At 45.3% G+C, this 13,702-nt stretch overlaps 1 protein-coding gene across 1 annotated transcript; it reads right to left on the reverse strand.

Annotated features, from left to right (window-relative positions):
* Positions 1–4,129: 4,129 nt before the first annotated feature.
* On the reverse strand, positions 4,130–11,442 carry LOC116375331 (protein rtoA-like). Its single transcript, XM_031832730.1, has 4 exons — positions 11,411–11,442; positions 8,639–8,836; positions 6,645–7,063; positions 4,130–4,203 (listed from the first exon to the last, which is right to left on the reverse strand). The coding sequence occupies exons 1-4, from the start codon at positions 11,440–11,442 to the stop codon at positions 4,130–4,132; spliced, it is 723 nt and encodes a 240-aa protein (XP_031688590.1).
* Positions 11,443–13,702: the final 2,260 nt, after the last annotated feature.

Below are 13,702 nucleotides of genomic sequence, written 5' to 3' on the forward strand. Positions count from 1 at the left end.
CTTTGTTTTCTAGTGTTTATAGAGATTAAGAATGAATCAAAGGTGTTTTTTATTTTTTTTTAAACCATGTATAAATTCACAGGAAGTACTGTACATGGGTAGTAATAACCATTCCATCACTGATTGGATTTGCCTGTTGTATTTCCAAGACTGTAGCATGTTATTAATGTAATATACATTTAATTGAATACAGGCAGTACATATTCAGATGAGAGTATTTCACAGCAGTAAGACGAGTCGTGCTTCACCAATTTTCTGTTACGGCACAGTTGAATTAATTTAATAGCACATACACACACCAACTCTGACACTTTCGATTGAGCCAGTCTGAAAAGCAGTTTAATCAACTGCTACCTCAAAGGGTTGCTTGGCAACCCAATTTCTAACGTCTGTTTTGCATGATTTTCCCTTTTCGCAGCTGTATCTGAAAACAAACTGGATACATTTTGATTGCAGAGGAGTAAACAACTATTTAACAGGTTTTTTTTTTTTTATGCAGAATTGTTTAAACTCATGTACAAGTGGCAATTTCAGGCGAACTTCTGAAGTCAGTCCATGATTTGAATGTATTTTAACAGTGAATGCAATAGTAAATCTTTTGAGAACACAACAGCCCAATATTAAGAGTGAGAGCTGGCAACTACAGACACCTACAGTATTTTGTCATCTTCTAAATGGCTTTGATCATTTCCATGTCTTGACCTACATAACTCCATTCATATAGAGCAGTAGTATTGTGTGTCAGGACTCAGCTGTGATCGACTGTACAGGCCTGGGAAAGAAGACGTAGAGGAAGAAGAGTTAACCATGTGTGTTTGTGGTTAACCACCTCTCTGTGCTCTCACACTACAGCACTCCCATTGCAGCAGGCCTATATCTGGGTCACGACAGCACTGGTCTGGTCGTTCAGAGAGAAAGACGACAATCAAATGAGAGAATTATTAGGCTATACCGTTTTCAGTAAATGTCTTGGTTAGTATACACACTCACTCACACACACTACATTGACACTTGCACACAAAACCCACGCACATTCACGTAAACTACATATGCCCACACACACGCAGGACGACACAACATCCACATTACACACACACGCACTCTCGCGCTCACACACACAGTTTTACACATAATTTGCTGCTGCTACTATATTTTACTCTTATCTATCCTGATGCCTAGTCACTTTACCCTACCTCTATGTACATACTTATGTTTATATAGTGTACTGTATGTGGACACCCCTTCAAATGAGTGGATTTGGCTATTTCAGCCACACCAGTTGCTGACGGGTGTATAAAATTCAGAACATAGCCATGCAATCTCCATAGACAAACATTGGCAGTAGAATGGCCGTACTGAAAAGCTTAGTGGCTTTCAATGTGGCACTGTCATAGGATGCCATCTTTCCAACAAGTGAGTTCGTCGAATTTCTGCCCTGCTAGAAATGCCCCGGTCAACTGTAAGTGCTATTACTGTGAAGTGGAAACGTCTAGGGGCAACAATGGCTCAGCCATGAAGTGATAGGCCAGAAAATAACACAGAACTGGACCGCCAGGTGCTGAAAAAAATGTCTGTTCTCGGTTGCAACACAGCATGAGTTCTACACTGCCTCTGGAAGCAACGTCAGCACAAGAACTAAGTTGGGAGCTTCAACACTAAGATGAATCACACTTTACCATCTGGCAGTCCGACGGACGAATCTGGGTTTGGCGGATGCCAGGAGAGCACTACCTGCCCGAATGCATAGTCCCAACTGTAAAGTTTGGTGGAGGAGGAATAATGGTCTGGGGCTGTTTTTCATGGTTCGGCCTGGCCCCTTCGTTCCAGTGAAGCAAAATCTTAATGCTACAGCATACAATGACATTCTAGACGATTCTGTGCTTCCAACTTTGTGGCAATGGTTTGGGGAAGTCCCTTTCCTGTTTTAGCATGACAATGCACCCATGCACAAAGCAAGGTCCATACAGAAATGGTTTGTCGAGATCAGTGTGGAAGAACTTGACTGGCTTGCTCAGCGCCCTGACCTCAACCCCATCAAACACCTTTGGGATGAATTGGAACGCTGACTGCGAGCCAGGCCTATCGCCCAACATCAGTGCCCGACCTCACTAATGCTGTTGTGGCCGAATAGAAGCAAGTGCCCGAAGCAATGCTCCAACATCTAGTAGAAAGCCTTCCCAGAAGAGGGAATGGCAACAAAGGGGCTATGATTTTGGAATGAGATGTTCGACGAGCAGGTGTCCACATACTTATGGCCATATAGTGTATCTACCTCAAATACCTCGTAACTCTGCATATTGATCTGGTGCTGGATATCGCTCCATTCTCATGTATTTTATTCTTCTTGTGTTACTATTTCATTTTATTTTTAAACTCTGCGTCATTGGGAAGCAAGCAAGCATTTCACAGTAAAGTCTACACCAGTTGAATGCGGCGCACGTGCCAAATACAATTTTGATTTGTTTTGATTGAATAAACGTAAGTATTTAGTCAAATACACCCGCAATAAAGCGGAAGTAACGGACTTTTCCAAAGGGAATAGACGTTGTACATTACAGTAGTTGATTAAAAAAAACAGCGCAATTCAAATGAACCTTGTCTTCCGTTAATTGTCACGAAGCCATTTGATAAACAAGTAGTTCAAGCAGACAGATATGAAGTGGCGCTGTGGGTGCATCATCATTCAGAAAGGATTCACTATTGATTAAGGTTTATCTGTGTGGAACGACTGTGTATCTATAGCATCACACCTCTGTGTAACCAGCCAAACAATTTCCTCTCTATTCTTCATTATTCATAAGTCATCTGTACTGCCCGTGGGACCAAATCACCATCTGCTCCTCTCCCATTTCCATATGCCTTTACAAAGTGAAGGATGCATCTGAAATGGGAAAAACAGAAAGAGAGAGAGAGATGCAATATGAATATTTTTCTGGACCCCCTCGTCTCTCTCTCTCTCAAAGATAATGAATTCACTGATGTTATCTTTGGGGGAATGGATGAAATGATAAACATTGAAATAAATTGCTCCTTTGAAAAATAATTAGCAGAGAAGCACAACAGAAGTGTGTTAGAGGGGGAGGGAGGTGTGTGTGTGTGTGTAAGGGGGAAGTGTAGGAAAGGTGAAAAATAGAAAGGAAGTGTCAGAAGGATTTCAATTTCACTGCTTGTCTTTAGGCTTTCATACCAAATAACATTTTCATGAAATGCTTTAAAATGGTAGAATCAAAAATAACATGATTCTCAAATGATATGCACTGTCTACATATACTGATTATTCAAGATTTTGTATCCAATCATGCTGTTGGTAAGCCTTTGATTTCCTTTATCATTTATTAATGCGCCGCTGACTGCCAACCAGCCAAGCAGAGAAAAGAGACGAGTCGTGAGCCTCTTGAGGCACAAAATACATCACTCCATTATGAGAAATATCAAACACATCTTTCCTCAGCTCTAACAATAAGACTGAAGGTGAGTTCCGAACCAAATCATACACAGAGAGAGGTCAAGGAGGCTTCAAACTCAATACAATGGAACCCAGTGGAGAAGGACAGTGGAGGGCAAACTCTTCATACAGTCGGAACCAGGAAGAGTAAGCAGATCTTATATCTGCACGACATATAGGACAGCTAGCTAAAGCTACAAGTAATGAACACAACTAAACTACAGCTCCACTAGGGAGGTCAACTTCAACTATTGTGGAATCTCTTTAACTACCCGTCACAGAGATCCAATTCAAGGCAATGGGTGCCTCTCAAATGGCACCCCATTCCCTACATAGGGCACTACTTTTTTACCAGAGCCATGGGTAGTGCATTAACAAGTAGTGAACTATATAGGGAATAAGGTGCCATTTCAGACAGACGAGTGGGATTTATTCCCTGTTGTTCTGATAAAGGGATGTTGTTGTGTGGTCTGTTTAAACCTCCCTAAGAGGACTATCTGTCAGTAGTTGGCCTAATGTGAGATGGAGGGGGTCTGTTGAAGGTTTTTTGTCCGTCTCTCTAAGGTCATAGTGTTCATGGTGATCACTAAGGCTTCACGCTGTGTCAGTGAAATTCAAAGCCTGCAAGACTGAGAGCTGACAGGACATCACAGAGCGTCTACTCTTCTTTTCTCCTCTCTTCCTCTACTCTATCTCATCCCCCTCTCCCACGTTCCATTTTGAACCCATTTCCCTCTCATGCTGCTCAGTATTGTACCCTATTGGAGTAATCAGCCCAGATGGTTAACACAAGACATGTTCTAATTATCATGCTCCATTTCTGTGTGTGTCGGTGCGTACGTACAGGACATACAGTAGCAGTCTAAGGTTTGGACACACCGACTCATTCCAGGGTTCTTCTTTATTTCTACTATTTTGTTCATTGTAGAATAATAGTGAAGACATCAAAACTATGAAAAAAACACACATGGAATCATGTAGCAACCAAAAAAGTGTTCAACAAATCAAAATATATTTTATATTTGAGATTCTTCAAAGTAGCCACCCTTTGCCTTGATGACAGCTTTGCACACTCTTGGCATTCTCTCAACCAGCTTCATTTCAACGAACAGGTGCGCCTTGTTAAAGGTTCATTTGTGGACTTTCTTTCCTTCTTAATGCGTTTGAGACAATCAGTTGTGTTGTGACAAGGTAGGGTTGGTGTACAGAAGATTGCCCTACCAAGTCCATATTATGGCAAGAACAGCTCAAATAAGCAAAGAGAAATGACAGTCCATCATTACTTTAAGACATGACGGTCAGTCAATGCCGGAAAGTTCCAAGAACATTGAAAGTTTCTTCAAGTGCAGTTGCAAAAACCATCAAGCGCTATGATGAAACTGGCTCTCATGAAGACTGCCACAGGAAAGGAAGACCCAGAGGAAAGGAAGACCCTAAGTTCAATAGAGTTAACTGCACCTCAGATTGCAGCCCAAGTAAATGCTTCACAGAGTTCAAGTAACAGACACATCTCAACATCAACTGTTCAGAGGAGACTTGTTGCAAAGAAACCACTACTAAAGGACACCAATAATAAGAAGAGACTTGCTTGGTGGTAGTGGGACAATCATTTGTTTTTCAACAGTACAATGACCCAAAACGCACCTCCAGGGTGTATAAGGGCTTTATAAGTGTATAAGTGTATAAGTGCTGCATCAGGTGACCTGGCCTCCACAATCAACTGACCTCAACCCAATTGAGATGGTTTGGGATGAGTTGGACCACAGAGTGAAGGAAAAGCAGTGCTCAGCATATGTGGGAACTCCTTCAAGACTGTTGGAAAAGCATACCTCATGAAGGTGGTTGAGAGAATGCCAAGAGTGTGCAAAGCTGTCATCAAGGCAAAGGGTGGCTACTTTGAAGAATCTGAAATATAAAACAAATTTTGGTTACTACATGATTCCGTATGTGTTATTTCAGAGTTTTGATGTCTTCACTATTATTCTACAATGTAGAAAATAGTACAAATAAAGAAAAATGCTTGAATGAGTAGGTGCGTTCACACTTTTGACTGGTACTGTAAGTGCATGTGTAACTTTTCATTCCATGTGGAAAATGACAGTAATGAAAGTACTTAATTGGTCTGTCTTTGCTCATAGGCAACATGGTTTGATGGTAGTGGTTTCCCCGAAGTCAAAGTTTGCGGTTTGTTTTCTCTGTAGTTGCTTCCTTGCTTGTCTACCTATCTCTGTTCTCGCTGTGCATCTCATTGTAGGCCTGTGGGTCGCAGCTTTCAGTTAAATTTTTAGAATTTTTTTTGGGGGGGGGGAACTCAGTCGGGTCTCATCTGACTATTGAGAGTTAGAATAGTTGAATACACTAGGTGCAATTTCAAAATGTGGTTGTGCATCGGCAGTTTTCCTCGTTATGCGCCACTCACTGACAGTCTCTCATTTAGCACCGTCCGTTAAAACTGTTACAATTGGATTCATTAGTGTAGTTAGTCTAACCAGCTCACTAAACGTAGTAATTATGGTCGAATTACCTACCGGGCACACAGCGCATGTGCCAAGGGGCCTTGACCTCCAGGGGTCCCCCACTGATTTTGTTAGTCACTCTCACTCAGATATCATATTAACATGGTGTAAGTCATGGCAAAATGTGTAGAATTGCAGGAAACTAGCTTTTAAAACTGCAAAAATGTCTTTCCACCGCATGGCAAAATGGGTAGAATTGCTGTAAATTAGCTGTAAAACTGCTAATTTCTGCTAACAGATTGCGCTGTACGTGTTGAAATATAGATTTTAGTCCCTGTGTTGAGGAAATGTTCAGTGGCTAATTGTATAGCTTATAGGCTATGTGTCTGTAGATGGACTGAAGAAAAATGAAGCTACAGTAGCCAAGGTCATAATGGCTGGGGTCATTTATGCTTGTTTTTGTTCTTCTCCAAAAAGCATGTTAGTGTTCTAAAATTGTATAGAAATGCAGTAAATGACCTTGTCTACGGCCTTGCACAGAACTATGGTCACAGTGCAAGCATCTGCTGCTCCCTATGCACCTTAAGGGTGTGTGCCTGCGTGTGTGTGTTTGTGCCTGCGTGCGTGCGTGCGTGCGTGCGTGTGTGTGTGTGTGTGTATGAGCACAGCAGGCAGCAGCAGGTCAACCACATACCCTTGAAATGCAAACTCAGATAGAGGTGTGACCGAGTACCCCTGGTTACTATAGGAGTGCCCCTGGTTACAAGAGGAGTGCTCCTGGTTACAAGAGGAGTGCCCCTGGTTACAAGAGGAGTGCCCCTGGTTACAAGAGGAGTGCTCCTGGTTACAAGAGGAGTGCTCCTGGTTACAAGAGGAGTGCCCCTGGTTACAAGAGGAGTGCTCCTGGTTACAAGAGGAGTGCCCCTGGTTACTAGAGGAGCACCCCAGGTTACAAGAGGAGTACCCCTGGTTACTAGAGGAGCGCTCCAGGTTACAAGAGGAGTACCCCTGGTTACTATAGGAGCGCCCCGGGTTACAAGAGGAGTACCCCTGGTTACAAGAGGAGTGCCCCAGGTTACTAGAGGAGTATCCCTGGTTACTATAGGAGCGCCCCAGGTTACTAGAGGAGTACCCCTGGTTACTAGAGGAGTATCCCTGGTTACTAGAGGAGCGTCACAGGTTACTAGAGGAGTACCCCTGGTTACTAGAGGAGTACCCCTGGTTACTAGAGGAGTATCCCTGGTTACTAGAGGAGTACCCCTGGTTACTAGAGGAGTACCCCTGGTTACTAGAGGAGTACCCCTGGTTACTAGAGGAGTACCCCTGGTTACTAGAGGAGTATCCCTGGTTACTAGAGGAGTACCCCTGGTTACTAGAGGAGTACCCCTGGTTACTAGAGAAGTGTCCCAGGTTACTAGAGGAGTACCCCTGGTTACTAGAGGAGTACCCCTGGTTACTAGAGGAGTACCCCTGGTTACTAGAGGAGCGTCACAGGTTACTAGAGGAGTACCCCTGGTTACTAGAGGAGTACCCCTGGTTACTAGAGGAGTATCCCTGGTTACTAGAGGAGTACCCCTGGTTACTAGAGGAGTACCCCTGGTTACTAGAGGAGTACCCCTGGTTACTAGAGGAGTATCCCTGGTAACTAGAGGAGTGTCCCAGGTTACTATAGGAGTACCGCTGGTTACTAGAGAAGTACCCCTGGTTACTAGAGGAGTACCCCTGGTTACTAGAGGAGTACCCCTGGTTACTAGAGGAGTATCCCTGGTTACTAGAGGAGTACCCCTGGTTACTAGAGGAGTACCCCTGGTTTACTAGAGGAGTACCCCTGGTTACTAGAGGAGTGTCCCAGGTTACTAGAGGAGTACCCCTGGTTACTAGAGGAGTACCCCTGGTTACTAGAGGAGTACCCCTGGTTACTAGAGGAGCGTCCCAGGTTACTAGAGGAGCGTCACAGGTTACTAGAGGAGTACCCCTGGTTACTAGAGGAGTACCCCTGGTTACTAGAGGAGCGTCCCAGGTTACTAGAAGAGTACCCCTGGTTACTAGAGGAGTGCCCCTGGTTACTAGAGGAGTGCCCTGGTTACTAGAGGAGTACCCCTGGTTACTAGAGGAGTGCCCCTGGTAGCCCCAGGTTACTAGAGGAGTACCCCAGGTTACTGGAGGTGTGTCCCTGGTAGCCCCTGGTTACTAGAGGAGTACCCCTGGTAGCCCCAGGTTACTAGAAGAGTACCCCTGGTTACTAGAGGAACACCCCTGGTTACTAGAGGAGTATCCCTGGTTACTAGAGGAGTACCCCTGGTTACTAGAGGAGTACCCCTGGTTACTAGAGGAGTACCCCTGGTTACTAGAGGAGTGTCCCAGGTTAATAGAGGAGTACCCCTGGTTACTAGAGGAGTACCCCTGGTTACTAGAGGAGTACCCCTGGTTACTAGAGGAGCGTCACAGGTTACTAGAGGAGTACCCCTGGTTACTAGAGGAGTACCCCTGGTTACTAGAGGAGTATCCCTGGTTACTAGAGGAGTACCCCTGGTTACTAGAGGAGTATCCCTGGTAACTAGAGGAGTGTCCCAGGTTACTATAGGAGTACCGCTGGTTACTAGAGAAGTACCCCTGGTTACTAGAGGAGTACCCCTGGTTACTAGAGGAGTACCCCTGGTTACTAGAGGAGTATCCCTGGTTACTAGAGGAGTACCCCTGGTTACTAGAGGAGTACCCCTGGTTACTAGAGGAGTACCCCTGGTTACTAGAGGAGTGTCCCAGGTTACTAGAGGAGTAACCCTGGTTACTAGAGGAGTACCCCTGGTTACTAGAGGAGTACCCCTGGTTACAAGAGGAGTGCCCCAGGTTACTAGAGGAGTATCCCTGGTTACTATAGGAGCGCCCCAGGTTACTAGAGGAGTACCCCTGGTTACTAGAGGAGTATCCCTGGTTACTAGAGGAGCGTCACAGGTTACTAGAGGAGTACCCCTGGTTACTAGAGGAGTACCCCTGGTTACTAGAGGAGTATCCCTGGTTACTAGAGGAGTACCCCTGGTTACTAGAGGAGTACCCCTGGTTACTAGAGGAGTACCCCTGGTTACTAGAGGAGTACCCCTGGTTACTAGAGGAGTATCCCTGGTTACTAGAGGAGTACCCCTGGTTACTAGAGGAGTACCCCTGGTTACTAGAGGAGTGTCCCAGGTTACTAGAGGAGTACCCCTGGTTACTAGAGGAGTACCCCTGGTTACTAGAGGAGTACCCCTGGTTACTAGAGGAGCGTCACAGGTTACTAGAGGAGTACCCCTGGTTACTAGAGGAGTACCCCTGGTTACTAGAGGAGTATCCCTGGTTACTAGAGGAGTACCCCTGGTTACTAGAGGAGTACCCCTGGTTACTAGAGGAGTACCCCTGGTTACTAGAGGAGTATCCCTGGTAACTAGAGGAGTGTCCCAGGTTACTATAGGAGTACCGCTGGTTACTAGAGAAGTACCCCTGGTTACTAGAGGAGTACCCCTGGTTACTAGAGGAGTACCCCTGGTTACTAGAGGAGTATCCCTGGTTACTAGAGGAGTACCCCTGGTTACTAGAGGATTACCCCTGGTTTACTAGAGGAGTACCCCTGGTTACTAGAGGAGTGTCCCAGGTTACTAGAGGAGTACCCCTGGTTACTAGAGGAGTACCCCTGGTTACTAGAGGAGTACCCCTGGTTACTAGAGGAGCGTCCCAGGTTACTAGAGGAGCGTCACAGGTTACTAGAGGAGTACCCCTGGTTACTAGAGGAGTACCCCTGGTTACTAGAGGAGCGTCCCAGGTTACTAGAAGAGTACCCCTGGTTACTAGAGGAGTGCCCCTGGTTACTAGAGGAGTGCCCTGGTTACTAGAGGAGTACCCCTGGTTACTAGAGGAGTGCCCCTGGTAGCCCCAGGTTACTAGAGGAGTACCCCAGGTTACTGGAGGTGTGTCCCTGGTAGCCCCTGGTTACTAGAGGAGTACCCCTGGTAGCCCCAGGTTACTAGAAGAGTACCCCTGGTTACTAGAGGAACACCCCTGGTTACTAGAGGAGTATCCCTGGTTACTAGAGGAGTACCCCTGGTTACTAGAGGAGTACCCCTGGTTACTAGAGGAGTACCCCTGGTTACTAGAGGAGTGTCCCAGGTTAATAGAGGAGTACCCCTGGTTACTAGAGGAGTACCCCTGGTTACTAGAGGAGTACCCCTGGTTACTAGAGGAGCGTCACAGGTTACTAGAGGAGTACCCCTGGTTACTAGAGGAGTACCCCTGGTTACTAGAGGAGTATCCCTGGTTACTAGAGGAGTACCCCTGGTTACTAGAGGAGTATCCCTGGTAACTAGAGGAGTGTCCCAGGTTACTATAGGAGTACCGCTGGTTACTAGAGAAGTACCCCTGGTTACTAGAGGAGTACCCCTGGTTACTAGAGGAGTACCCCTGGTTACTAGAGGAGTATCCCTGGTTACTAGAGGAGTACCCCTGGTTACTAGAGGAGTACCCCTGGTTTACTAGAGGAGTACCCCTGGTTACTAGAGGAGTGTCCCAGGTTACTAGAGGAGTAACCCTGGTTACTAGAGGAGTACCCCTGGTTACTAGAGGAGTACCCCTGGTTACTAGAGGAGCGTCCCAGGTTACTAGAGGAGCGTCACAGGTTACTAGAGGAGTACCCCTGGTTACTAGAGGAGTACCCCTGGTTACTAGAGGAGCGTCCCAGGTTACTAGAAGAGTACCCCTGGTTACTAGAGGAGTGCCCCTGGTTACTAGAGGAGTGCCCTGGTTACTAGAGGAGTACCCCTGGTTACTAGAGGAGTGCCCCTGGTAGCCCCAGGTTACTTGAGGAGTACCCCAGGTTACTGGAGGTGTGTCCCTGGTAGCCCCTGGTTACTAGAGGAGTACCCCTGGTAGCCCCAGGTTACTAGAAGAGTACCCCTGGTTACTAGAGGAACACCCCTGGTTACTAGAGGAGTACCCCTGGTTACTAAAGGAACACCCCTGGTTACTAGAGGAGTACCCCTGGTTACTAGAGGAACACCCCTGGTTACTAGAGGAGTACCCCTGGTTACTAAGCCCCTGGTTACTAGAGCCTTTACAGGGGTTCTGCTATAGAGGGCTTACTATTAAATTAGGTAATTTCATGCGTTGTGGATAGGGTTACAAAAAAGTTTCCCAAAATTCCCAGGTCTTCCAGAAACCTACATGGAGGATTCCGGATTTCCTGCTTATTTCCTCCAGATTCCGGAATGTTTCCAACCATGTTTTCTGGAAAAGCAGGGAATTTGGGGATATCTACCAGGTTTGGGGAAAGTTATCGGATTAGTGAAACCCTAATTGTGGATGGGGGGAGATGTTAATGTGTGTATTACATGTGTGTATGTGGTGAGGAATGTGTGTGTGTGTGTGGGTATGTATGTGTGTGTGCATGCTTGCGTGTGTGTGTTTGTGTGTGTGTGTAGTATGTGTGCATGGGGGTGGGGTAGTATGGGGGAGAATGTGTGGAGGAATTTCTTGGGATTCTTACAGCCGCTGGTTGGCTGCTGGGCTGGTTTCCATGGCAACGTGTGTAAAAGAGGTACAGGCTGGCTCCCTCAGTACCGTATCTGTGAGCCGTACAAAGGAACAACACTTTGAAATCACACACGTTCCCCTCCCCTCTCTCTCTCTCTCTCTCTCTCTCTCTCTCTCTCTCTCTTTCTCTCTCTCTGTCTCGCTCTCTCCCCTCTCTATCTCTCGCTCTCGCTCTTGCCCCCCCCACCTCTCTCTCTCTTTCTCTCTCTCTCTCTCTCTCTCTCTGTCTCGCTCTCTCCCCTCTCTATCTCTCACTCTCGCTCTTGCCCCCCCCACCTCTCTCTCTCTTTCTCTTTCTCTCTCTCTCTGTCTCTGTCTTGCTCTTTCTCTCTCTCTCTCTCTCTGTCTCTGTCTTGCTCTTTCTCTCTCTCTCTCTCTGTCCTCCATCTTCCCATCCTTACTCTCCTCATGTCGATAATATAGCTCTATCGTACTGCTGTGCACTACCTCACACACTAGGCATCATTTATTTGCCCATTCAATTCACATACTCAAAAAGAGATTTGCACAGATGAAAGAGTTGCCCCATTATAGGTTCATGTTAATAAGTGCAGTTTGGTGTGAGGCTTTGGTTGGGAGATTCTGAGGATACCATTTATTAATACAATGTATCGTTAAACAGGAAAAGGATTGTGTATATGTAACGTAACTCTGACTGTATCATTTAGCTGGAAACTGTGACATTGATGGTGTAGGGAGTTCTAGGGGTTTAACACACCTGGGTCACTATGAAACAGGATCATTTCTGGCAATGTAAAATAGATTCCCCCAGCTATAGGCTACTGCAGAAACGCAGAGAAAGACAGAGAGAGATGAGAGGGGTAGACAGAGATTAAAAATTGAAACATGAATATGCTTTCCTCTTTCAGTGGAACAGAATCTACTGAATTGATTAATCTTTTGGATTTTATTGAATGAATTTAATAATGAATAGGTGTTTTTTTAGCCATAGTAAATAAAGAAAAGAAGAGAAATTACAAATAAATGATGACGTTGTAAAATGACGCAGGTCTACATTCTTAGAAAAAGGGTTTCCAAAAGGGTTATTCAGCAGTCCCCATGGGGAAACTATTTTTGGTTCCAGGTAGAACCCTTTTTGGTTCTCGGGAGAACCATTTTGCGTTCCATGTATAACTATCTGTAGAAAGGGTTGTACAAGAAACCCAAAAGGCTTATATCTGGAACCCAAAAGGGTTCTTCAAAGGGTTCTCCTATTGGGACACCTGATAAACCCTTTTAGGTTCTAGATAGCACCTTTTTTTCTAAGAGCGTACTATATCATGTCTAACAGTAAGGGGCAATGACTACCAGTGTAGAGCAGAATTATTCAAAAATCCCTTTTTATTTTTTCCAAAGAATCTATCCCTTGTTATACCACAGAAAAATGGAGAGAGAGAGAGAGAGAGATATACTTGCTTTGGCAATGTTAACACGTTTCCCATGCCAATAAAGCCCCATGAATTGAATTAAATTGATATAGAGAGACATTTCCCATGTCCTACACCATAAGAGTACGTCATAGGAAATTACAAAGAAAAGGGATATGACATTGTGAAGGGTTTTCATAACAATAGCATGACTAACGAACAACAGAAGAAATGGATATGAAACTGCCAGCGCAGTACTGTGTTTACTCATGGCATTGGCTTTAGTAGGGGAGTCGCACAGACCAGCCTGGCTATCTCCCTTATCTCCTATCTCCGGACTCAGAGACTGACTGGGCTGAACACGCAGGCTGGAGAGAGTGGGAGAACTGGTTTGCATGACCAGCAAAGCATTCGATGTACGTTACACAAGCCCTGGCATTCAAGACTAACAGGCTGGGCAGAAGACAACTAACAGTCATTTTTACCAGTGATAGAATAGCCTTCTTTCAAGTGTTTTTGTAAAGTAAAAGACAACATTGAAATATATCTAAAACCTCATATTTACACCCCCCCCCATAACTCCCACTCCACACCCACATATCTTAAGTATCTGCATCCAGATATTAGGCATTGTGGATCATGTATTGTGCATTTGCCAGACACACCATTTACTCTATAGTCAAGTATCGCCATCTAGTGGAAGCAGCTGACATGCACGATATGAGTTGAATTAATACAATTGCAGCTGGGATGGGAATTTGAGCAGCTCAACAGCTGCGGGACAGCTGGATTATCGTCCATCTTCCAATGACCCTTTACTGTTGACCCTTTTCTGGCGTGATAGCCTACCCCTGGTTTTCGGGAATTTTCCTACCCAA

Source organism: Oncorhynchus kisutch, linkage group LG9, assembly GCF_002021735.2.
Source record: "Oncorhynchus kisutch isolate 150728-3 linkage group LG9, Okis_V2, whole genome shotgun sequence".
In the NCBI taxonomy this organism is placed as follows: Eukaryota; Metazoa; Chordata; class Actinopteri; order Salmoniformes; family Salmonidae; genus Oncorhynchus; species Oncorhynchus kisutch.